This window comes from Salmo salar, chromosome 09 (assembly GCF_965601325.2).
Source record: "Salmo salar chromosome 09, fSalSal1, whole genome shotgun sequence".
In the NCBI taxonomy this organism is placed as follows: Eukaryota; Metazoa; Chordata; class Actinopteri; order Salmoniformes; family Salmonidae; genus Salmo; species Salmo salar.
In genome coordinates this window covers 101,695,076-101,721,444 of record NC_138299.1, presented here as the reverse complement: position 1 = coordinate 101,721,444, position 26,369 = coordinate 101,695,076, and the positions used below count along the sequence as shown (strand labels likewise).

Sequence of the window (26,369 nt, the reverse complement as noted above, 5' to 3'; positions counted from 1 at the left end):
GTAGGTCTATATCAGATATCTGTTTGACAGTCCCTCTGTAGGCCTATATCAGATATCTGTTTGACATTCCCACTGTAGGTCTATATCAGATAGTTGTTTGACATTCCCTCTGTAGGTCTATATCAGATATCTGTTTGACATTCCCTCTGTAGGCCTATATCAGATATCTGTTTGACATTCCCACTGTAGGCCTATATCAGATATCTGTTTGACATTCCCACTGTAGGTCTATATCAGATATCTGTTTGACATTCCCACTGTAGAAGCTATATCAGATATCTGTTTGACATTCCCACTGTAGGCCTATATCCGATAGTTGTTTGACAGTCCCTCTGTAGACCTATATCAGATATCTGTTTGACAGTCCCTCTGTAGGCCTATATCCGATAGTTGTTTGACAGTCCCTCTGTAGGCCTATATCCGATAGTTGTTTGACTGTCCCTCTGTAGGCCTATATCCGATAGTTGTTTGACAGTCCCTCTGTAGGCCTATATCAGATATCTGTTTGACAGTCCCTCTGTAGGCCTATATCCGATAGCTGTTTGACATTCCCACTGTAGGCCTATATCAGATATCTGTTTGACATTCCCACTGTAGGCCTATATCAGATATCTGTTTGACATTCCCACTGTAGGCCTATATCCGATAGTTGTTTGACAGTCCCTCTGTAGGCCTATATCAGATATCTGTTTGACATTCCCTCTGTAGGCCTATATCAGATATCTGTTTGACATTCCCACTGTAGGCCTATATCCGATAGTTGTTTGACAGTCCCTCTGTAGGCCTATATCAGATATCTGTTTGACAGTCCCTCTGTCGGCCTATATCCGATAGTTGTTTGACAGTCCCTCTGTAGGCCTATATCCGATAGTTGTTTGACTGTCCCTCTGTAGGCCTATATCCGATAGTTGTTTGACAGTCCCTCTGTAGGCCTATATCCGATAGTTGTTTGACAGTCCCTCTGTAGGCCTATATCCGATAGTTGTTTGACAGTCCCTCTGTAGGCCTATATCCGATAGTTGTTTGACAGTCCCTCTGTAGGCCTATATCCGATAGCTGTTTGACATTCCCACTGTAGGCCGATATGGAGCCTTAGGTGTTGTTGATGGTAATTAATTTAACTTTCAGGTATCAAGCATTCCCTATCTCTGTCTGTCTTGTGTGATTTATATTGACATAAGAGCATTCTATCCATCTGTGTTCCTCTGAATGAGCATGATCTATGTATATCATATGTACACTGAACAAAAATATAATTAGGCCCTAATCTATGGATTTCACATGACTGAGAATGCAGATATGCATCATAAAAAAAAGGTAAGGGTGTGGATCAGAAAACCAGTCAGTATCTGGTGACCACCATTTGCCTCATGCAACACGACACATCTCCTTTGCTTAGAATTGATCAGGCTGATGTTTGTGGCCTGTAGAATGTTGTCCCACTCCTCTTCAGTGGCTGTGTGAATTTGATGGATATTGGTAGGAACTAGAACACGCTGTCATACACGTCAATCCAGAGCATCCCTAACGTGCTCAATGTGGTGACATGTCTGGTGAATATGCAGGCCACGGAAGAAGTGGGACATTTTCAGCTTCCAGGAATTGTGTACTGATCGCTGCGACATGTTGCCGTGCATTATCATGCTGAAACATGAGGTGATGGCAGCAGATGAATGGCATGACTATGGGCCTCAGGATCTCATCACGGTATCTCTGTGCATTCAAATTGCCATCGATAAAATGTAATTATGTGCGTTGTCCATAGCTTATGCCTTCCCATACCATAACCCCACCGCCTCCATGGGGCACGCAACATTGACATCACTCACGCGACGCCATAAACACTGTCCTGCATCTGCCCGGTACAGTTGAAACCGGGATTCATCCGCAAAGAGCACACTTCTCCAATGTGTCAGTGGCCATCAAAAGTGAGCATTTGCCCACTGAAGTCGGTTACGCCGCCGAACTGCAGTCAGGTCATGACCCCGGTGATGATGACGAGCACAAAGATGAGCATCCCTGAGACGGTTTCTGACAGTTTGTACAACAATTCTTCGGTTCTGCAAAACCCCACGGTTTCATCAGCTGACCTGGTGACTGGTCTCAGACGATCCCGCAGGTGAAGAAGCCGGATGTGGAGGTCCTGGGCTGCCGTGGTTACACGTGGTCTGTGTGATTGTGAGGCCAGTTGGATGTATTGCCAGAATTTCTTATAGTAGAGAAATTAACATAAAATTCTCTAAAAGCAATGTTTTATGGTAGAGAAATTAACAAAATTCTCTGGTGGATATTTCTGCAGTCAGCATGCTAATTACACGCTCCCTTAAAACTTGAGACATCTGTGGCATTGTGTTGTGTGACAAAACTGCACATTTTAGAGTGGCCTTTTATTGTCCCCAGCACAAGGTGCACCTGTGTAATGATAATGCAGTTTAATCAGCTTCTTGATATGCCACACCTGTCAGGTGGATGGATTATGTTGGCAAAGGAGAAATGCTCACTAACAGGGATGTCTTTTATTTCAGCTCATGAAACATGGGACCAACACTTCACATGTTGCGTTCATTTTTTTGTTCAGTATATATACTATAAGTATATTGTGTGATTTTTTTTTTGTGTTTTAGTTAAGTATCAATATCATAGCTCTATACACAGTTAGAATGTAATTGAATCACACCTCACACATTGCAAAGAGACAGGTCTGTGTTCACTGTCGCTGTCTGAAGGAAGCAAGTGCTTTGTATTGTATTTGTCAGCTTACTCTGTCCCTTCTGTATTTGATGAAAGACAAATGTATTGAAAATGTAACTGCAGTGAGTAACTGTTTCAGGATAACATAGAAATAAAAACTATTCTGCTAAAAGGAATTGATATTCAATTCATGGTTGGAACTTAGTTGGGCCGTGGGTTAACCATGTACAATGAGTAAGATTTATTCAATTCATGAATCAAAATTCAACGATTTTCCTTAATCGACTCAGGGTTAGATGAAATTGACCCTGACCTTGACCCTTCTTCATGACACTCTTATGACATGTGCAAATTCACCACCGGCAGCTTCGCTAATGCATTTCTACACTGATGGCTACATGACCCAAAGTGTCATCTGAAAGCAAGCAGTCTCGACCAAGCAGGGAGAAAGGTACATGTCCTGTTACTGTCTAACCCTCCAGGGAGAATGGTACCCTAAACATGTCCTGATACCGTCTAACCCTCCAGGGAGAATGGTACCCTAAACATGTCCTGTTACCGTCTAACCCTCCAGGGAGAATGGTACCCTAAACGTGCCCTGTTTCTTTCACAAGCCGCTAGAGGACACAGTTGTAAACCAATTAAAATGTATTAACTGATGATCGTTATGCAATGTTAGCCGAATCTATGACAGTCAACTGTTATCCAGAATGAACATCCTTGAAACTATGGACATATGGTTAAATCAAAGACATAGTGGACAAACAATAGGAGAAAGCATTAAAGAAAAGTTGTATGTCAAAATGTGAATATGGAAAATGTAACCTCAATGTTAGGCTGCCTGAATATGGATGTAGAGACTCTCATTATAGGTGTTACTATTCTGATGAGATAGGGGTACAAATTAAAGCAAATAAAAAGCTATTTGCTGCCAGACTGTATACAGTACCAGTCAAAAGTTTGGACACACCTACTCATTCAAGGGTTTTTCTTTATTTTTACAATTTTCTATATTGTAGAATAATAACATCAAAACTATGAAACAACCTGCATGAAGTAACCAAAAAAGTGTTTAACGAATCAAAATATTTGTTATATTATTCAAAGTAGCCACCCTTTGACTTAATGATAGCTTTGCACACTCTTGGGATTCTCTCAACCAGCTTCATGAGGTAGTCACCTGGAATTTATTTAAAATAACCAGTGTGCCTTGTTAAAAGTTAATTTGTGGAATTTCTTTCCTTCTTAATGCATTTGAGCCAACCAGTTGTGTTGTGACAACGTAGGGGTGGTATACAGAAGATGGCCCTATTCGGTAAAAGACCAAGTCCATATTATGGCAAGAAAAGCTCAAATAAGCGAAGAGAAACGACAGTCCATCATTACTTTAAAACATGAATGTCAGTCAATCCGGAACATTTCAAGAACATGCTGCAGAACATAAATTAATTAGAGTTAACTGCACCTCAGAAATTGCAGCCCAAATAAATGTTTCACAGAGTTCACGTAGCAGGTACATCTCAACATCAACTGTTCAGAGGAGACTGAGTGAATCAGGCCTTCATGTTTACATTGCTGCATAGAAACCACTACTAAAGGACACCAATAAGAAGAAAAGTCTTGCTTGGGCCAAGAGACACGAGCAATGGACATTTAGACGGGTGGAAATCTGCTCTTTGGTCTGATGAGTCCAAATTTGAGATTTTTGGTTCCAACTGCCGTATCTTTGTGAGACGCAAACATGTGTGGTTCCCACCGTGAAGCATGGAGGAGGAGGTGTGATGGTTTGGGGGTGCTTTGCTGGTGACACTGTCTGTGATATATTTAAAATTCAAGGCACACTTAACCAGCATGGCTACCACAGCATTCCGCAGCGATACGCCATCCCATCTGGTTTTCTCTTAGTGGAACTGTCAAAACACACCTCCAGGCTGTGTAAGGGCTATTTGACCAAGAAGGAGAGTGATGGTGCTGCATCAGATTACCTGGTCTTCACAATCACCCAACCTCAACCCAATTGAGATGGTTTGGGATGATTTGGACTGCAGAGTGAAGGAAAAGCAGCCAACAAGTGCTCAGCGTATGTGGGAACTCCTTCAAGACTTTTGGAATAGCATTCCTCATGAAGCTGCTTGATAGAATGCCAAGAGTATGCAAAGCTGTCATCAAGGCATAGGGTGGTTTTGATTTGATTTGTTTAACCCCTTTTCTGGTTACTACATTATTCCCTATGTGTTATTTCATAGTTTTGAAGTCCTCACTATTATTATACAGTGTAGAAAATAGTCAAAATAAAGAAAAACCGCTTGAATGAGTAGGTGTGTCCAAACGTTTGACTGGTACCACCTTTTTCATTACCCGACTAGTAGGAAATACATTATGTTTCAGTGAGACTAGACAACTATTTCAGAGCTGTCAACCACAGCTATTACTTACTGTGGAGATGACGTAATTAGACTATTGGGAGATATTCTTAATTGGCTCCCTAGCACTCATTACGATGCGTACAGTACATGTTATATTTTATGAAAGGAAGATAACGAAGTGAAAGTATGGTGGAAAAGCAAAGGCTATATCTCCTTGCATGGAACCTCTGTCTGGGCTGTTCAAGGCTTCTTCTAATGAGATAATGTAGAAAATGAGTATGTTCTTATTACAGGAGAAAGATAATGTTGAATATGCGAAGGTTCTTAATACAAGGGGAAAGATAATGTAGAACATGAGTAGGTTCTTATTATAGGGGAAATATAAGGTTGAAAATGAGTAGGGTCTTATTACAGGGGAAAGATCATGTAGAAAATGAATAGGTTCTTATTACAGGGGAAAGATAATGAAGAACATGAGTAGGTTCTTATTACAGGGGAAAGATAATGAAGAACATGAGTAGGTTCTTATTACAGGGGAAATATAAGGTTGAAAATGAGTAGGTTCTTATTACAGGGGAAAGATAATGTAGAAAATGAATAGGTTCTTATTACAGGGGAAAGATAATGAAGAACATGAGTAGGTTTGCAATAGAGTGGAGGGAAAGGTGGTGAAAGCCATTGCAACATGCCATACAAGAAACATTTGAGGGGGAACACAGTGTTAGGAATATAATGGGGGAAGAGCCTGTACTGTATATTTATATAAAGTGTTAGCACGACACAGAGTGAAACATTTTTGTCCATTGAGGCTTAGGTATGTGTCTGCAGACCCCTGAACAAGATGGGATTCTTTGAACATATTCAGGCAAGAGAAAAAGTAACTTGGATCATCAGTTGGAGCTGGAGCTGAATGTCTTGCTGGATACACTAAGCAGTATTTCACCAGAGATTGGACAAAATACACCATTCCACCTTGGGTTCACAAATAACATTTAGCCAGATTCTGCTTGTTCAACAAGATATACTGTGTGTTTTTTGAGTTTTGTTTATCGGTAAGTAAAATGGTGTTTGGGAAGGTTCCACTAAGCTGGTTCCAATATGTATAGTATTCATTCATCTGTTTGATCAGTGATCAGAAAATTCTCTACCAAACTGAAAGCTATGACCATATATATATATATATATATATATAATCTACTTTGGTATAGGACTACCATTTTTATATACTGTACATGGATTAAATTGGACAAATATTTAGCTAGTCTTTTCTTCAAAGAAGTTTGTCATTTCATACACATTTCAATTGTTTTTGCACAATATCATTCTATGAGTACAGCCATTGTCAGATCCTCCTCTTTACAACATTGCAGAGACTGAGTAACAACATTGTGGAGACTGAGTAACAACATTGTGGAGACTGAGTAACAACATTGTGGAGAATGAGTAACAACATTGCAGACTGAGTAACAACATCGTGGAGACTGAGTAACAACATTGTGGAGACAGAGTAACAACATTGTGGAGACTGAGTAACAACATTGTGGAGACTGAGTAACAATATTGTGGAGACTGAGTAACAACATTGTGGAGACTGAGTAACAAAATTGTGGAGACTGAGTAACAGTTTTGCCATCATCCCTTCCTCCACATTTCATGTTCACACACATACTATCAAGATACATTTGATAAATTGGTTGGTGTTACTCTGTCCCCTTACAGCCCCTTACAGTTGATGTTAAAGATACATCAAAATACTTTAGACAAATGGTTGGTGTTACTCTGTCCCCTTACAGCTTCTTACAGTTGATGTTAAATATACATCAAGATACATTAGACAAACTGGTTGGTGTTACTCTGTCCCCTTACAGCTTCTTACAGTTGATGTTAAATATACATCAATATACATTAGACAAAGTGGTTGGTGTTACTTTGGCCCCTTACAGCCCCTTACAGCTGATGCTCATGTAAGAAGTCAGACGATCCCTCGGTGGCTGGGGTCTGCTGGTCTGACAAAGGCGAGGAAAAGCTGGCCAGAGGGATGACCTTGACAGGGTCAGACACCTTACTCTTGCTACTGCAGTGTCTTTCCAGAGTGTTGTAGAACTGCGGCCGGTTTATCCCTTTAGCCAGATCGTCTTTGGGCGCAGGCCTTCCCAGGGTATGGCACTGACGCCCGTCCACCTTGGCTCCCCTGGCCCATGGGTAACTCTGCTGCTGCTGGAAACCAAAGGAGGGCAGGGTAGGCAGGGTACCCGTGTTGGACGGAGACTGGAACTGGGGCACCAGGACGGGGGGCATCCAGCAGCTGTCGGAGTGGCCCAGGATCAGACATTCCTGGGTGCAAGTCTCCGAGGCTTCCACCAGGGCCTTGGCCAGGTTCACCTCCACCATGGCTGCAGCACAAGGACATTAAACGAAAGAGAAGAAAATAATAAAAAGATAAGAAAATAATAAGCTCAGTTAAATCATTTCAGCACACCATTTACTGTTAGTAAAAGGATTTAGACAAGTATATTGTAGTGCTGGGACTTTTTTTTGAGTTAGAGTGGGGTCAAGAAAAACAAACAACTGCTAAGTTAGTAGAATAAAGTTGTATATTGATATGAAGGTGACCTGTAAATGTTAACCTGTTAGATGTTTAACTGAAGGTGACCTGTAAATGTTAACCTGTTAGATGTTTAACTGAAGGTGACCTGTAAATGTTAACCTGTTAGATGTTTAACTGAAGGTGACCTGTAAATGTTAACCTGTTAGATGTTTAACTGAAGGTGACCTGTAAATGTTAACCTGTTAGATGTTTAACTGAAGGTGACTTGTAAATGTTAACCTGTTAGATGTTTAACTGAAGGTGACCTGTAAATGTTAACCTGTTAGATGTTTATCTGAAGGTGATGAAAGGCAGTAATACTCGTTTGAATCATCTCATAAAGAGAAAACAGCAGCAGAACATGTCATTCCCATTGGTATTCCCTCGGTTCCCTGTGTTTACCTACAATAGACAATGAATTCCCAGTAGATTAATTAAATAAGAACTGTCTCTGTTGTTGGTTTCTGAGATTGGCTTTACTGTACTAAATATTTTATGAACATCCTAAACATTTTTTTTTTTAAATCATTGTCACCATGGCACACTGCATCCTCTGATCTACTCAACATTACATCAATCTGGTCAATTATGATAACTAAGACATGTAAACATCACAAAATCACACGAATCAACACTTCTTAGGATTCTCGTTAGCATGTTTTATGTGCAAGGTACAATGAGTATAGTTATGAGCTATAGACTGTATTTGCATTCGGGGAGGGATAAAGCAGGGAGAGAGAAAGCAGGGAGGGAGAAAGCAGGGAGAGAGAAAGCAGGGAGGGAGAATGCAAGGAGGGAGATAGCAGGGAGGGAGAAAGCAGGGAGAGAGAAAGCAGGGAGGGAGATAGCAGGGAGGGAGAAAGCAGGGAGGGAGAAAGCAGGGAGGGAGAAAGCAGGGAGGGAGAAAGCAAGGAGGGAGATAGCAAGGAGGGAGATAGCAAGGAGGGAGATAGCAAGGAGGGAGATAGCAAGGAGGGAGATAGCAGGGAGGGAGAAAGCAGGGAGGGAGAAAGCAAGGAGGGAGATAGCAGGGAGGGAGAAAGCTGGGATGGAGAAAGCAAGACACTCCAACTATCTTATCTCATTATGCTCAAGCTAACATCACATGTGAAATGAGTCCAGGAAGAGAAAGAGGCCTCACCATTGAACCCCAGCAATAAAACCTGTCAACTCCTGTAATTAGAATGTAAAACAGTCTGCACCACAGCAAACAGGAGCCCACAGTGTTATAGTTCTGACACACAAAGAGGACAAGAGGAGAGGTCCTTGTTATGACATCACATCAAGTCCTCCAGGCCTTTGCTTCAAGCTGTCACATTGAAATAATTTAGCATATTTGCATAAGTAAAAATGCTATCAATAATTAAATGGTCCTTAGTCCTTAGTCTGTGTCTATGCCTGTGAGATCCTGACATTACAAGTTGAGCATGCTCTGTTAAATTAAATTCCCTAGCCACCTCAAATTTTAAACAATGACTTTCACAACAGCAAAGTTATTTTATTAAACAGTCTAAGCCCTGTCTAAGCCAGAGGAGGGGGTTCTACTAAGCTATATGGATTTTTTTTTTTTAAGAATGTCATACCAAGGATAATTTTGCTATCGGACGCTACAGAGAGAAGTTGGCAGGTCGGCTGTCCCAACTTCAGACGAGTCCCAAGACGTTGTGGGGATTGTAGAGCAAAACAGAGAACACCATTGTGTTTGTGAGAGTCTAATCTTTCCTTGGAGGGGTCGTAATAGTTCGTAGGTCAAATCGGATGCGACAGACAATTTTGGGAGATTACCAATTTTCATGATGTCTCATGGTCTGACAAACACGCTCTAGCGTAGATGCGGAAGTGTTACAAAGGCGGATATGGTGGATTGAGACGCATCCAATGCAAAAAAACCCCCACATATCTCTAGCTTAAACTGACCATTTTTTTTGTTATTAAACTTTTAAAAATATATATTTTGCTAATTAGACTTCCACGGAGTTGTGGACATCGTTCTTAGAGGGTTCATGTTCCATTAAAACTACAATACAACATGTTTTAATTCAAACTACAAAATCTAACTTTTTGGGGGGTGATTACTGATATCCAACCAAAACTACCCCCCCCCAAAAAAAAAATTAATATTTGTTTTCAATACTTAATTGCATTCTTTAAATGAGGAGCTACAGTGCATTCAGAAAGTATTCAGACCCCTTGACTTTTTGTTACATAGGCTAATCCTGAAATGGAATAAATTGCTTTTTTCCCTCATCAATCTACACAATGCCCCATAATGACATCACAATACCCCATAATGACATCACAATGCCCCATAATGATAGGCTTTTTAGAAACTGAAATATCACATTTACATAAGTATTCAGACCCTTTACTTAGTACTTTGTTGAAGTGCCTTTGGCAGCAATTACAGCCTTGAGTCTTCTTGGGTATGACACTTCAAGCTTGGCACAACTGTATTTGGGGAGTTTCTCCCATTCTTCTCTGCAGATCCTCTCAAGCTCTGTCAGGTTGAATGGGGAGTGTCGCTGCACAGCTATTTTCAGGTCTTTCCAGAGATGTTCAATCAGGTTCAAGTCCGGGCTCTGGCTGGGCCACTCTAGGACATTCAGAGACTTGTCCCGAAGAGTCTTGGTGGTTCCAAACTTCTTCCAGTTAAGAATGTTGGAGGCCAATGTGTTCTTGGGGACCTTCAATGCCGGAGAAATGTTTTGGTACCCTTCCCAGATCTGTGTCTCGACCCAAAAAAAATCTCGGACCTCGTTGAAACATCTCAAGCATGATCAATGGCAACAGGATGCACCTGAGCTCAATTTTGAGTGTCATAGCAAAAGGTCTGAATACTTATGTAAATATGGTATCATGTTGTTTTTTATATACATTTTCTAAAATTTCTAAAAACCTGTTTTGACTTTGTCATTATGGGGTATTGTGTGTCATTATGGGGTATTGTATTTCTTTTTCCCATTTTAGAATAAGGCTGTAATGTAAAAAGGCACTGTATGTACTAATGTATTGAATATAACAACTTATCCCTGCTTATAATGACCAAGAACTGGTGAAAAATGTGTAGATTCTTACAAATTTCCGGGAGATACATGCAGTCCCCCTGGGGAATGGAGGCCCCTGGGGGCATTGAGTCCCCCTGGGGAATGGAGTCACCCTGGGGGTATGCAACCCCCTGGGGCATGGAGTCCCCCATGGGCATGGTGGCCCCTTGGGAATGGAGGCCCCCTGGGAATGGTGGCCCCCTTGGGAATGGAGTCCCCCTTGGGCATGGTGGCCCCTTGGGGCATGGAGTCCCCTTGGGCATGGAGTCCCCCTTGGGCATGGTGGCCCCTTGGGGCATGGAGTCCCCTTGGGGCATGGAGTCCCCCTGGGGAATGGAGTCCCCCTGGGGAATTGAGTCAGATCTGGAAATTTGGGCTCTATTCAATCCATTTCGTGGAAGTTCAGCGTTTAAAGCGTGATTGAAATTTAAAGGTAATTTTCCTGCGTTAGCTGAGACTGAATTCACTGTAAACGTTGTACATGTCGGCTCAATAGGAAAGTACCTTCACATTTCTATCGTTCCATACAGTACGCAACGGCTGCAGCGATACAGATTGAATGGAGCAATAAACCTCTCAATAATGGCCTGCTCAGCCTCCCAGCCTCTGAGTCTGAGTGAATACATCTCCTGAGCAGTAAATGTGTCAGCTTTCAGAGGGTCACTAACTTCATTTAGGGGGGGGGGAATGATGCAGCTCACTGAGCAAGCACAATGAGTCCTTACTATTCCCTGAGTTAATCATTTAATAGCATCCTTTTCTCTGTTGTGTTTGTCTTTTCCAAGGTACATTTGTATTTTTTTGAGGGGAAACTAACATAAAAGTATTACTCAAGACATGCAAACATGCACACACACACACACACACACACACACACACACACACACACACACACACACACACACACACACACACACACACACACACACACACACACACACACACACACACACACACACACACACACACACACACTAACACGACAAAGCCTAGATACACTTGCAAGGAACACTAGTGCATCCCCTCAAAACATAAGTGATCAGTTCAAAGGCAGATGAACTTGTCTGTAATGACATAATACAAGGGAAAGGTATTTGGTGCGACAGTGCTTTCCCTGGGTGAAGTCACAGTAAGAGCTGTCATTGCTGCTGTGTCAATAGCCAGAGGAGTGCTGCTATGTCTGTATGTGATATTTCACATTAAACAGCTCAAAGGGGATGGAGTTTGTATTAGTTTCTACTCCACGGGGGACCAGGGCTACGTCCCAAATGGCACCCTATTACCTTCACAGTGCACTACTTTTAATTGGGGGTCGAAAGTAGTGCACTATGTAGGGAATAGGGTGTCATTTGGGGACTTGACTGATGTTGATAACAGCTCAGACTACTTTCGTCAGCCTAGAGGGGAACTGGTACCTCTAAAATCTGATGCTGCTTCTTCAGCCTAGAGGGAAACTGGTACCTCTAACGTCTGATGCTGCTTCTTCAGCCTAGAGGGAAACTGGTACCTCTAACGTCTGATGCTGCTTCTTCAGCCTAGAGGGAAACTGGTACCTCTAACGTCTGATGCTGCTTCTTCAGCCTAGAGGGAAACTGGTACCTCTAACGTCTGATGCTGCTTCGTCAGCCTAGAGGGAAACTGGTACCTCTAATGTCTGATGCTGCTTCATCAGCCTAGAGGGAAACTGATACCTCTAACGTCTGATGCTGCTTCGTCAGCCTAGAGGGAAACTGGTACCTCTAACGTCTGATGCTGCTTCGTCAGCCTAGAGGGAAACTGGTACCTCTAATGTCTGATGCTGCTTCATCAGCCTAGAGGGAAACTGATACCTCTAACGTCTGATGCTGCTTCGTCAGCCTAGAGGGAAACTGGTACCTCTAACGTCTGATGCTGCTTCGTCAGCCTAGAGGGAAACTGATACCTCTAACGTCTGATGCTGCTTCGTCAGCCTAGAGGGAAACTGGTACCTCTAACGTCTGATGCTGCTTCGTCAGCCTAGAGGGAAACTGATACCTCTAATGTCTGATGCTGTTTAACTGCCTTTTGTATTGAGGGAAATAACAGTACCCCTTGTGGAGCTTCGAAAACGAATTACACATTGGGCTGATAGATACCGTACGTGGATCAAAAAATATTATCTGTGATGGTTTCTCTTCTCTCTTAAAGGAAAGTTATTTTGAATAGAAATGTGTGGGCAGCCGGTAACATGCTGTTTAGATCTGGTGTTTGAAAATACTGGTTATGTGTTTATCATACTGCAGGCATGCAACTGTGCATTTTCCAACAGTGTGCTGTTTTAATGTCATAGCCTACGTCTTCAATCCAGCACTATACCTTTGTTATCATCTATCACTGCGGACTTTAAAGGCAAACCATGATAACTTACTGTACAACATCAGTCTAAATGACTCCTCTTGAAAATATGACAAAATTCACCCTAAGGACTGAGATCATGTCACGCCCTGACCTGAGAGAGACGTTTTTCTCTGTTTAGTTAGGTCAGGGTGTGATATGGAGTGGGCATTCTATGTAGTTTATTTCTATATTTTGGCCAGGTATGGTTTCCAATCAGAGGCAGCTGTCTATCGTTGTCTCTGTTTGGGAGCCATACTTAGGCAGCCTTTTCCCACCTGGGTTTTTGTGGGTAGTTATTTTCTGTTTTGTTATTCTGTGACCTGACGGAACTGTTTGGCTGTTTTCGGGTTTGTTTCTTTGTTATAGTGTTTTCATTGTCTAAATAAATATAATGAACACTCGGCACGCTGCGCTTTGGTCCCCTCCTTTCGACAGCCGTAACAGATCATAACACAATACATCACTCTTCCTGGACCTGCAGTGTGTGTGGCATAGTTCTTGACCACCAGCAGATAAAGGTCTTAAGCAAGATGATTCCACTGCTTTTGCCAACGTCAATATAGTATTGCTACTGCATCACATCCACTAGCCAATCGAAACGCTTACATACTACATCCCTTCGCTTTGACCTTCCCTTCCCTATAGCAACCTCTTTGGCTGATTTACCTCAGCCGCGTGAATTTCGGAATCCTACAAATGTAGAAACTTAATTTGATCACTCTTTTGTTGCTGGGAATTTTACTGCACAGTAAACTTGTTGTGTATTCAAGGTTGACTTGCCCTAACAAAACATGTATTTAACTTCTTGGGGCTATGTGGGACGCTAGCGTGCCACCCGTGGTGCACCCTATCAACAGCAGGTGCATTTCAAGAGCGGCAAATTTGAAACCAAATAAATGTCAAAATTCAAATTTTTGAAACATACAACTATCTTACACCCTTTGAAAGATAAACATCTCCTTAATCTAACCACGTTGTCCGATTTCAAAAAGGTTTTACGGCGAAAGCATAAAGTTAGATTATGTTAGGAGAGTACATTGACAATAGCTGTGTGTAATGTTTTGTCAATTCAAAGACAGGCGTCACCAAAACCATAAAACCAGCTAAAATGATGCACTAACCTTTGACAATCTGCATCAGATGACACTCCTAGGACATTATGTTAGACAATACAGGCATTTTTAGTTCTATCAAGTTCATATTTATATCCAAAAACAGCGGTTTACTATGGCGTTGATGTTCAGGAAATCGTTTCCCTCCAATAACTGGCAGTCAAGTCAGCACCACAAATTAAATAATTAAAATTAGAAAACATTGGTAAAATATTATATTGTCATTTAAAGAATTATAGATTTACATCTCTTGAACGCAATCAACTTGCCAGATTTAAAAATAACCTTACTGGGAAATCACACTTTGCAATAATCTGAGCACTGCGCCCAGAAAAATACGCTTTGCTATACAGACAAACGGCCATGTTGGAGAGATCTAAAATCGAAAATACTATGTAAATAATCCATTACCTTTGATTCTCTTCATCAGATGTCACTTCCAGGAATCCCAGGTCCATGACGAATGTAGTTTTGTTCAAAAAAGCTCATCATTTATGTCCAAAAAGCTCCGTGTTGTTAGCACATGATCTAAGCCAGCCGGACTTCTCGTCATGAACGAGGGGAAAAAATATATTTACGTTCGTTCAAACATGTCAAACGTTGTATAGCATAAATCATTAGTGCCTTTTTTAACCAGAACATGAATAATATTCAAGGTGGACGAATGCATTCTCTTTTATAACGTATTGGAACGAGGGTACCCAACATGAACTCGCGCGCCAGAGTCTAATCGGCCATCACCGTTCCAAGGCTCTTGTTCGGTCAGATCTCACAGTAAAAGACTCAAAACACTTTGTAAAGGCTGGTGACATCTAGTGGAAGCAATAGGAAGTGCCAAAACATTAATCAACCCCTGTGTGTTTCAATGGCATAGGCTTAAAGGTAATTCAACACATCAGGTATCCACTTCCTGTCAGAAAATGTCTCAGGGTTTTGCCTGCCAAATGAGTTCTGTTATACACAGACACCATTCAAACAGTTTTAGAAACTTTAGGGTGTTTTCTATCCATATATAATAAGTATATGCATATTCTAGTTACTGGGTAGGATTAGTAACCAGATTAAATCGGGTACGTTTTTTTATCCAGCCGTGAAAATACTGCCCCCTAGCCCCAACAGGTTAACCCCTACAAAAAAATGACATTAATTAAAATTAAAATAATAATTCAAATTTTCTCTTGGTGCAGCATTATTTTCCTGCAAACTCTCTCAAATTAAGATCCTACATCTGTACATAACCAAATCTTACTCGACTGAATCTTATTCAACCGAATCTTACTTTACACACCTACAGTACCAAAGAAGTGAGTGTTAATTTGGCATAAAACCTCTGCATGGAAAATTGCATTGGTCTTCAGGCCTTATTCAACAAAGATACTTATGAGTCTGATAATCATTAACCTATCCCAAGCGAATACAAGGATGTTTACCACCATACCTGGTTAAATCTGGAACAGGTTCACAATTAAGACATGCACATCAAGTATTATTCAACTCATTATGTGAGCATGTACAAACCCATTAATGCTAATTACATTGATAATTGCATATCGTCCAGGACATGTGATTCCTCAAACACCATTAGGTAAGAGGGTGGACTACCATATCATCCAGGACATGTGATTCCTCAAACACCATAACCTTTTCTACCAGGACGCAGAGGTATTGTTACCAGTAAGCATCAGGGCCGATTTATGACTTAAAATCCAAATCAAATCAAATGTATTTACAAAGCCCCTTTTACATCAGCAGATGTCACAAAGTGCTTATACAGAAACCCAGCCTAAAACACCAAACAGTAAGCAATGTAAATGTAGAAGCATGGAACCTAGGAAAAACTCCCTAAAAAGGCCAGAACCTAGGAAGAAACTTAGAGAGGAACCAGGATCTGAGGGGTGGCCAGTCCACTTCTGGCTGTACCGGGTGGAGATTATAAGAGTTCATGGCCATTAAGGCCAGATCATTTTTCAAGATGTTGAAACGTTCATAAATGACCGGCAGGGTCAAATAATGATCACAGTGGTTGTAGAGGGTGCAACAGGTCAGCACCTCAGGAGTAAATGTCATTTGGCTTTTCGTAGCCGAGCATTCTGAGGTCGAGACAGCAGGTGCAGCAGAGAGGGAGAAAGAGAGAGGGTCAACAGGTCAGGGTTCCATAGCCGCAGGCAGAACAGCAGAAACTAGATCAGCAGCATGACCGGGTGGACTGGGGACGGGGATAGCCAGGAGATATCAGGCCAGGTAGTCCTGAGGCATGGTCCTAGGGCTCAGGTCCTCCGGGAGAGAGAGAGAGAGATGGGAGAATTAGAGGGAGCATACCTAAGTTCACACAGGGCACCAGATAAGACAGGAGAATTATACCAGATAGGACAGACTGACCTTTGCCCCCCCCCCCCGGCACATAGACTATTGCAGCATAGATACTGGAGGCTGAGATGGGGTGGGGTGGGGGGACACTGTGGCCCTGTCTGACAATACCCCCGAACAGTGCCAACCAGGCAAGATATAACCCCACCAACTCTGCCAAAGCATAGCCTAAAGCACCACTAAAGGGATATCAACAGACCACCAACTTACTACCTTGAGACAAGGCACAAAAAAGCTCCTCCACCGCATGAGCCAGAGGGAGCGCAAAACCGGACAGGAAGATCAAATCAGTGACTCAACCCACTCATGTCGAGTATAGTGAAAAAAGCCTGGCACGACATGACGCACCCCTCCTAGGGATGGAATGGAAGACCACTAGCAAGCTAGTGACTCAGCCCCTGTAATACGGTCAGAGGCAGAGAATCCCAGTGGAGAGAGGGGAGCTGGCCAGGCAGAGACAGCAAGGGTGGTTCATCACTCCAGTGCCTTGCCGTTCACCTTCGCACCCCTGGGCCAAACTACACTCAATCATAGGACCCACTGAAGAGATGAGTCTTCAGTAAAGACTTAAAGGTCGAGGCCGAATCTGTGTCTCTCACATGGATAGGCAGACCGTGCCATAATAATGGAGGTCTAGGAGAAAGCCCTGCCTTCAGCTGTTTGCTTCAAAATTCTAGGGACAATAAGGAGGCCTACGTCTTGTGACCGTAGCGTACGTGAAGGTATGTACGGCAGGTCCAAATCGGAAAGATAGGTAGGAGTAAGTCCATGTAATACTTTGTCGGTTAGCATTAAAACCTTGAAATCAGCTCTAGTTAACAGGATGCCAGCACTGGAGTAATATGATCACATTTTTTGGTTCTAGTCAAGATTCTAGCAGCCGTGTTTAGAACTAACTGAAGTTTATTTAGTGCTTTTTCCAGGTAGCTGGAGAGTAGAGCATTGCAGTAGTCTAATGTAGGAGTGACAAAAGCATGAATGAGCTTTTCTGCATAATGTTTGGACAAACATTTTCAGATTTTTGCAATGTTACGATGATGGAAAAAAAGCTGCCCTTTAAATATTCCTGATATGTTCTTTAAAAGAGAGATTAGGGTTCAGAGTAACAAGGTCCTTCACAGTTTTATTTGAGACGACTGTAGAAACCATCTGCATAAGAGACATTTTTGCTCAATCTCTCTCTTCCTGTGTGTGTGTGTGTGTGTGTGTGTGTGTGTGTGTGTGTGTGTGTGTGTGTGTGTGTGTGTGTGTGTGTGTGTGTGTGTGTGTGTGTGTGTGTGTGTGTGTGTGTGTGTGTGTGTGTGTGTGTGTGTGTGTGTGTGTGTGTGTGTGTGTGTTAGAGAAAAAGAGAGAGTGAGATAGAGAGAGAGAGAATGTAGTTTGTAATTACCAAGACTTTATCACCTTCCATTGCCTCAACACCCACTCGAACTGTACATCAGGATAGGCAAATGGATGGCCATTAATAATAATGGGACTGTTTAACCCCATAGGCGCTAGACAACAGGGACAAATGACGTTTTTCACTACAGACCTAGTCACAAGCATCATTCTGTGTAAGAAGACCATGTTTCATTTGACACCAGAATCAGAGAAAAAAGAGCCACATATTACAAGCTCCATGGATGTCTTTCATTTCCCCAGCACTCTATCAACATTCATATTTCAGCCCAAGACCCATCTCATGAGTGATTGAAAGTTTCATATGATTTCATGATGTACAGTACCAGTCAATGGTTTGGACACGCCTACTCATTCCAGGGTTTTTTTTTTTTTTTTTTTTTCAACATTGTAAAAGTATAGTGAAGACATCAAAACTATGAAATAACACATATGGAATTTTTTTAAATCTTCAAAGTAGCCACACTTTGCCTTGATGACAGCTTTGCACACTGTTGGCATTCTCTCAACCAGTTTCATGAGGTAGTCACCTGGAATGCATTTCAATTAACAGGTGTGCCTTGTTATAAGTTCATTTGTGGAATTTCTTTCCTTCTTAATGCATTTGAGCCAATCAGTTGTGTTGTGAAAAGGTAGGGGTGGTATATACAGAATATAGCCCTATTCGGTAAAAGACCAAGTCCATATTATGGCAAGAACAGCTCAAATAAGCAAAGAGAAATGACAGTCCATCATTACATTAAGACATGAAGGTCAGTCAATTCGGAACATGTCAAGAACTTCTAATTTTTCTTCAAGTGCAAAAACCATCAAGTGCTATGATGAAACTGGCTCTCATGAGGATAGCCACAGGAAAGGAAGACCCAGAGTTACCTCTTCTGCAGAGGATAAGTTAATTAGAAGTACCAGCCTCAGAAATTGCAGTCCAAATAAACATCTCAACATCAACTGTTCAAAGGAAACTGAGTGAATCAGGCCTTGGTCGAATTGCTGCAAAGAAACCACTACTAAAGGACACCAATAATAAGAAGATACTTTTTTGGGCCAAGAAACACAAGCAATGGACATGTGAAAATCTGTTCTTTGGTCTGATGAGTCCAAATTTGAGATTTTTGGTTCCAACCGCCATGTCTTTGTGAGACACAGAGTAGGTGAACAGATGATCTCTGCATGTGTGGTTCCCCCAAGCATGGAGGTGGAGGAGCTATGAGGCTTGTGCGTTGCTGGTGACACTGTGATTTATTGAGAATTCAAGGCACACTTAACCAGCATGGCTACCACAGCATTCTGTAGCGATACACCATCCCATCTGGTTTGCGCTTAGTGGGACTATCATTTGTTTTTCAACAGGACAATGACCCAACACACCTCCAGGCTGTGTAAGGGCTATTTGACCAAGAAGGAGAGTGATGGAGTGCTGCATCAGATGACCTGGCCTCCACAATCACCCAACCTCAACCCAATTGAGATGGTTTGGGATGAGTTGGAGTGCAGAGTGAAGGAAAAGCAGCCAACAAGTGCTCAGCATACGTGGGAACTCCTTCAAGACCGTTGGAAAAGCATTCCAGGTGAAGCTGGTTGATAAAATGCCAAGAGTGTGCGACGATGTCATCAAGGCAAAGGGTGGCTACTTTGAAGAATCTAAAATATATTTTGATTTGTTTAACACTTCTTTGGTTACTATATGATTCCATATGTGTTATTTCATAGTTGTGATGTCTTCACTATTATTGTACAATATAGAGAATATAAAAAATTTAAAAAAGTAGGTGTGTCCAAACTTTTGAATGGTACTGTATTTATGGAATTACAAACTTAAAAGACAGACAGGCGTATCCCATGTTTCCCATGGCATGAAAACATGCAGGGTAATCACTGAAATGCCATGGTAAAAACAGTCATAGCAGCCGCCTGTATGGAAACCATTATATCATATCCCATTCAACGGTGTATATCTAGCCAACCAGTTCCCAGAGTCATCAGAGTTGGTTACTATGGAGATTAAATTACCCCAGTTATTTGCAGCCAACCCAATTTTATTTAGTGTTTCTTAATTTTTTATAAGAAGATAAGGAAGGGTCTAATCTCGGGGGAAGGCAATAAAGGGTGACAAGCGCTGTCATTGTCACCAGCGACAAGGGCATGAGCAGTGGGCGAGAGAGAGCAAATATGACATTTTGAGGCAATGAAAAGCCCTGTATGAATTGGAACGATGCAGGGCTTGGCTGATGTATCAGGGAGGTCGACATGACCGTGTAGGAGGTTTGGCTGATGTGTCAGGGAGGTCAACATGACCGTGTAGGAGGTTTGCCTCTCATTATAATCCAGCAAGTCAGATTGGACATGATGATTGTCAAAGCCTCTGACTGCAACCCCAATGAAATTCTGATCAAATACATAGTTATTCAGTTAAATCCATAGCCATTATAGTGTATGTTACAGTCAAGAAGTATAGTAGTACATGAAGTTGAGAGAAATTATGGTAAAATATCTAAAATAATGTTATGAATGGTGTTTATGCCACTTTAAATAATGTCACTTCAATAATGTTTACATATCTTGCATTACTCATATCACATGTATATATTGTATTTTAAACCATCTACTGCACCTTGCCTATGCCACTCGACCATCGCCCATCCATATACTTATATGTACATATTCTCATTCACCCCTTTAGATTTGTGTGTATTAGGTAGTTGTTGGAGAATTGTTAGATTACTTGTTAGATATTACTGCACTGTCGGAACTAGAAGCACAAGCATTTCGTGGCACTCGCATTAACATCTGCTAACCATGTGTATGTGACCAATACAATTTGATTTGATTTGACACAGTTAGTTAAGTGTCGCCGGTCCAGCTCTCAGAGAGAAGACTGCATTGTTTTTTTCACTGTCTTTTCTACTTTTCAACAGCAGTACAGTGTCCCTGGTAACCAATGGGGTTCCTTTAAAAAGACATCTGAGATAAGGAGGAAAATGTAATTCATATCTACTCCAGGCTAATTTTCATTTGATGCATTCACCAAGGTTCATCGTTACACAATGGCCAGTCCCTGAGCTGAGTAATTATTTATCAGCACTTCAGGGACCCATACTATTCCACTCCTGCAATCCATCTACCCTAGTCCATCTCCATCTCTCCCACTCTCCTGTTCTCTCGTATTTGACCCATTTGTAACTGAGAGTAATTGCAGGAAGAAACAACATCTAATGATTACTTTATCTGGGAGTCGAGAACAGAAAAGTCACAGACAGGTACATTCAACAAAGGACAAGGTCTGTTGTTTTTTTTTGGGGGGGGGTTACACACAATTTCAGACAACAAAAGAATATTATTGACTGAGATTAGAAAACCCAAACAAATAACAAAGGAACAAAAGAAAGGACAAAGTGCACAAAGAAAGAAAGAATCACCCTGGACACCTCGTGTCAAACACTCGTTTCACTCTTTTTGTTAGTGTTGATTAAATACACCTTGCTGGATTGAAGAGACATATTTGTTTTTTGTTGTTGTTGACATAAACACCTCCAGGGGCCAATGTATAGACTTAATTGAATGTACATTCAGTAGTCTATCATCCAGCCATGCTGTTCCACTATCCTCTCCTTGTACGTTCTCTGTCCGACCACATGAATATTTGCTAAAAGTCATACCTGCTACTCTGCTTTGTAGCTGGGATTTCTATCAACAACAAAAGAATTACCAATAATTCTGCATTTATGGGCCAATCTTTTTATTGTTCCATCCACCTTTTACTTTCCAAGTCCTGACCAGCAAACATTTGTGGAAAAGGCATACAACTCTGCAGCTATTCTTTCTTTTTAAAGTCTGACGGTATAATAAAAGGTGAACTACTCTGCAGCTGTTTTTTCTTTCTAAAGTCTGACAGCATAATAAAATGAGTACTACTGTATAACTCTGATTTCTATCAGTACAAGCAGAAGCAACAGTAATGGTGGCAAGCTGTTATTCTTCAATCTGTTGTTGCCCCTTGTCATTGTTGTTTGCTCTGTGTTGTCATGGTGATGGTACTGATTGCATCTCCTTCATTATGTGAGATGGCCTTGAGGATGGACGGACGGTGATCTGGGGGTGTCATCGTCAACACAATCAGTGTAGCCCAAAACACACATCCTGTATCCTAAACGGCACCCGATTCACTTATATAGTCGTCTATTTTATTGTACCAGGGCCCATAGGGATTTAGTCAAAAGTAGTGAGCTATGTAGGGAATAAGGTACCGTTTAGGATTCAGACACGGGCTGAATGGACCAGCAAACACCAGAACAATCAGCAATCAGCCCTGATCATTATAATGACAGAGGGTGCTACTCTGGAGGACAAGTAGTAGTCCACCTCAGCCGCACGTTTTGATTTTGGCCAAGAACAGCGATTATATTGTTGTGTATAGCTAGATGTCTACACCGTCTACAGAGAACTAACAAGTAAATGCATATTTACCTGGGGGAGCGAGACCTGTTCTTCCCTTAAAATTCATTGCAGCTAACTAACTGTCTGAAATGTCCATATATCTTAGATTTAGGCGACTGAAGATTTATATAAAATGGAGAAATAGTAAACTTTTATAGAAAGTAGATGAAATAGTTTGATGGAGTGAGATTTAACCTATAGATCTGTTCTGGGAAGAGAAATGCATGGAAAATGCCGTGGCTTATGCTGAAATACATAGTGGGCCTATATATCAATGTGTCCACCTGAATGAACAGTAGTTGTTGAACCATAGTACCTATAGTATACTCTGGTAAGGTTATTGTACGGTCAGTCTATGATTCAAATAAAAAAGAGGCCTTCACAAAGGACAGCAAACTAGCTACAAGCCGTGTGTTAGACTGGTTACATTCTATACATGTAACAAGCATTTATCACACTGACCCATTGCCCCCAATTATTATGGAAAACAAAAATCAAATGAGCATTGAAGTGCTTCTATGCTCTCTGAGCAATCTGTACCTTCAATGAATTTCCATGGAGGAGAGACGGGGGCAAATAAACAATGCGCCAGAGCTTATGCAATATATCTTGCAGTCATTAATGATTAGTTCCTGTTTCCCTTAGCCATACATTATTGTTATTGGCTCAGCGTTCAGGCAGATAGTAAGTGGATACAATGGAATCAACAGAGTCCATCTTTCAACTGTTAACTGGCAGGCAGGAAGCAAGATGCCAAACGCTGGTGTCATCATCTCTGTACATAAGTGATCTAAGACACTGTATAATCTTTAATACCACATCGCCACGGAGGGGATGGTAAAAGATAAGCAACGGTCTACAACTGGGTTATTCCCCTGTGTCCTGAAGTAAATTAATCTAACTGTAACGAGGCTTTTAATTTACCCTGACTTACATTCTCAAACCAGAAACAATGACATACAGTAAAATGGCAATGACTTGCAGCCAAAATATTGGCAAGCAATTCAGGGTTGCTTAAATTTATAATCTAAAAGGTGTGGCCACTCACACATACCTCTCAAATGCATAGCTGAGTAGAACAATCCTGTACTTTGTACACCCCTCAAACACGTAGCCGAGTAGAACAATCCTGTACTTTGTACACCCCTCAAACACATAGCTGAGTAGAACAATCCTGTACTTTGTACACCCCTCAAACACATAGCTGAGTTGAACAATCCTGTACTGTGTATGAGACGGCAGGCTATCACAGTGGTAGTATATGATCAGCACCGTATACTTAGAAAAAAGGCTTCCAAAAGGGTTATTTGGCTGTTCCCACAGGAGAACAGTTTTTGGTTTCAGGTAGAACCCCTTTTTTGGTTTCAGGTGTAACCAAAAAGGGTTCTGCAAATGGTTCTCTAATGGGAACAGCTGAACAACCCTTTACGGTTCTAGATAGCACCCTTTGTTTCTAAGAGTGTAGCTACATTATGTGTAGTACCATGGTTAATATCAGGGGTAGACTACTTCAGATTCACTTTAAAGGTTTTCCTTTTTGAAGCGGTACAGCATCTCCTTAGGGGGAAGAAATTCGTTTCACTAAAACCTCCCTTGAATGATGAATTCTGTACGGTTCATACTCAGTGATCGGTCCAGTGTTTGTCTGTCCCACAAGTTGTCCTGTTCATACTCAGTGATCTGTCCACTGTATCTGTCCCAGGGGTTGTCCTGTTCATACTCAGTGATCTGTTCACTGTATCTGTCCCAGGGGTTGTCCTGTTCATACTCAGTGATCGGTCCACTGTTTGTCTGTCCAGGGGTTGTCCTGTTCATACTCAGTGATCGGTCCACTGTATCTGTCCCAGGGCTTGTCCTGAAAAGGTTAAATCTTTCAGAGAAAGATTTCACTGCTAAGCATGGATCATTTATCTTTATCAGTTTGTTGGAACAGGAAACCATATAGTGGTATTACCGAAAAACATAAACACACACTAAACCAGAGGTATGTGTCTAGTTTTTGATGTTGACTTCGCTGTCATTTCTACAGCCGTGCATAGTACCATTGTGGTTAACGTTAACGGCAAAAGGCTTTTCCAGCTGACAGTAACTCCCTTTTAAAAAAATCACAGAGGTAGGTATACGTTATGTTGGAGGTTTGCATTAATGTTTCTGTCGGTAAGTTCTTGTTTTGGCGCGTTGAGTGCAATCTCCTTGTCAACACACTGTCATTGGAGGATCCACAACAACATAGAAAGAAAAGATAGCAGAAACATGAGGTGATTTCTCTAGAGTAAGATGTCAGAATCCTCCTGCTATCCCTTCCTTTCTGCTGGAGTTCATTTCACCTCAATGTAAAAAAAAGTCTCCCAATTCGGGCTCGCATTAAAACAAAAGCAGGTACAGTAACATCAACTCTAAATATATTGGGAATAGATGTCTGCCTACATTTACACAACAGAGAAAATATGCATAATCTAAAGCAATATAATTTCCATTGAGAGGAAATACCCAACAAGAAATACCTAACAAGAACCTTCCCTAACCTCAACACTTCTATTGATCTGTTTTCTTTAGGCTCCTGAGTGGAGCAGTGGTCTAAGGCACTGCATCTCAGTGTTAGGGGTGTCACTACAGACACCCTGGTTCAAATCCAGGCTGTAACACAACCTGCCATGATTGGGAGTCCCATAGGGCTGTGCACAATTGGCCCAGTGTCATCTGGGTTTGGCTTCCCCAACCATTGGCTGTCATTGTAAATAAGTGTGTTCTTAACTGACTTGCCTAGCTAAATAAAGGTTACATTAAAATAAAAAAATCCAACACTTCTATTGATCTGTCTTCCTCCCTTAACCTCAACACTTCTGTTGAGTTTTGTGTTGTGTTTGGTGAACTCAGAGAATCCATGGCTCATCCTGTGCTGTATGACATCACTGGCATCGGACTCTGTGTTCTGGCCTGCAGTCTACTTCTATCACTGTGCGACTCACTTCATAAAGACCCCAACAAAATCTCTATGATAACGTTCTATTCACTGAGGGAAGTCAGACACCACTTCATAAAGACACCAACAGCATCTCTATGATGCACTTCCGGCGCCGACAGAGATGGCCACCTTGCTACGCATTCCTAGGAAACTATGCAGTATTTTGTTTTTTTATGTGTTATTTCTTACATTGTTACCCCAGGAAATCTTACGTTTTATTACATACAGCACCGAGGAACTATTGGATATAAGAGCAACGTCAACTTACCAACATTACGACCAGGAATACGACTTTCCCGAAGCGGATCCTCTGTTTGGTCCACCACCCAGGACAATGGATAAGATACCAGCCGGCGACCCAAAACAACGGCACCGCAGAAGGGGCAGACGGAGCGGTCTTCTGGTCAGGCTCCGTGGACGGGCACATCGCGCACCACTCCTGAGTATACTACTCGCCAATGTCCAGTCTCTTGACAACAAGGTAGATGAAATCCAAGCAAGTGTTGCCTTCCAGAGAGACATCAGAGAGTGTAATGTTCTTTGTTTCACGGAAACATGGCTCACTCGGGATACGTTATCAGAGTAGGTACAGCCACCTGGTTTCTTCACGCATCACGCCGACAGAAACAAACATCTCTCTGGTAAGAAGAAGGGCTGGGGTGTATGCCTTATGATTAACGAGACGTGGTGTGATCACAACAACATAAAGGAACTCAAGTCCTTTTGTTCACCTGACCTAGAATTCCTTACAATCAAATGCCGACCGCATTATCTACCAATAGAATTCTCTTAGATTATAATCACAGGCGTGTATATCCCCCCCAAGCAGACACATCGCCGGCCCTGAAAGAACTTCATTGGACTCTATGTAAACTGAAAACCACATATCCCGAGGCTGCATTTATTGTAGCTGGGGATTTTAACAAGGCTAATCTGAAAACAAGGCTCCCTAAATTTTATCAGCATATTGAATGCGCGACCTGGGCTGGTAAAACCCTGGATCATTGTTACTCTAACTTCCGCGATGCATACAAAGCCCTCCTTTCG

The 26,369-nt window shown here is 41.7% G+C and overlaps 1 protein-coding gene across 1 annotated transcript in view; it reads right to left on the bottom strand.

Moving 5' to 3' along the window:
- Positions 1-2,501: 2,501 nt before the first annotated feature.
- The window catches only part of LOC145858053 (protocadherin-9), a 36,135-nt gene continuing 12,267 nt past the window's right edge, over positions 2,502-26,369 (bottom strand). The window contains exon 2 of the mRNA XM_082956103.1: positions 2,502-7,450. Within this exon, the coding sequence (XP_082812229.1) occupies positions 7,005-7,448 (444 nt within the window). The 5' untranslated portion in view covers positions 7,449-7,450 and the 3' untranslated portion in view covers positions 2,502-7,004. The remainder of the gene's footprint in view (positions 7,451-26,369) is intronic.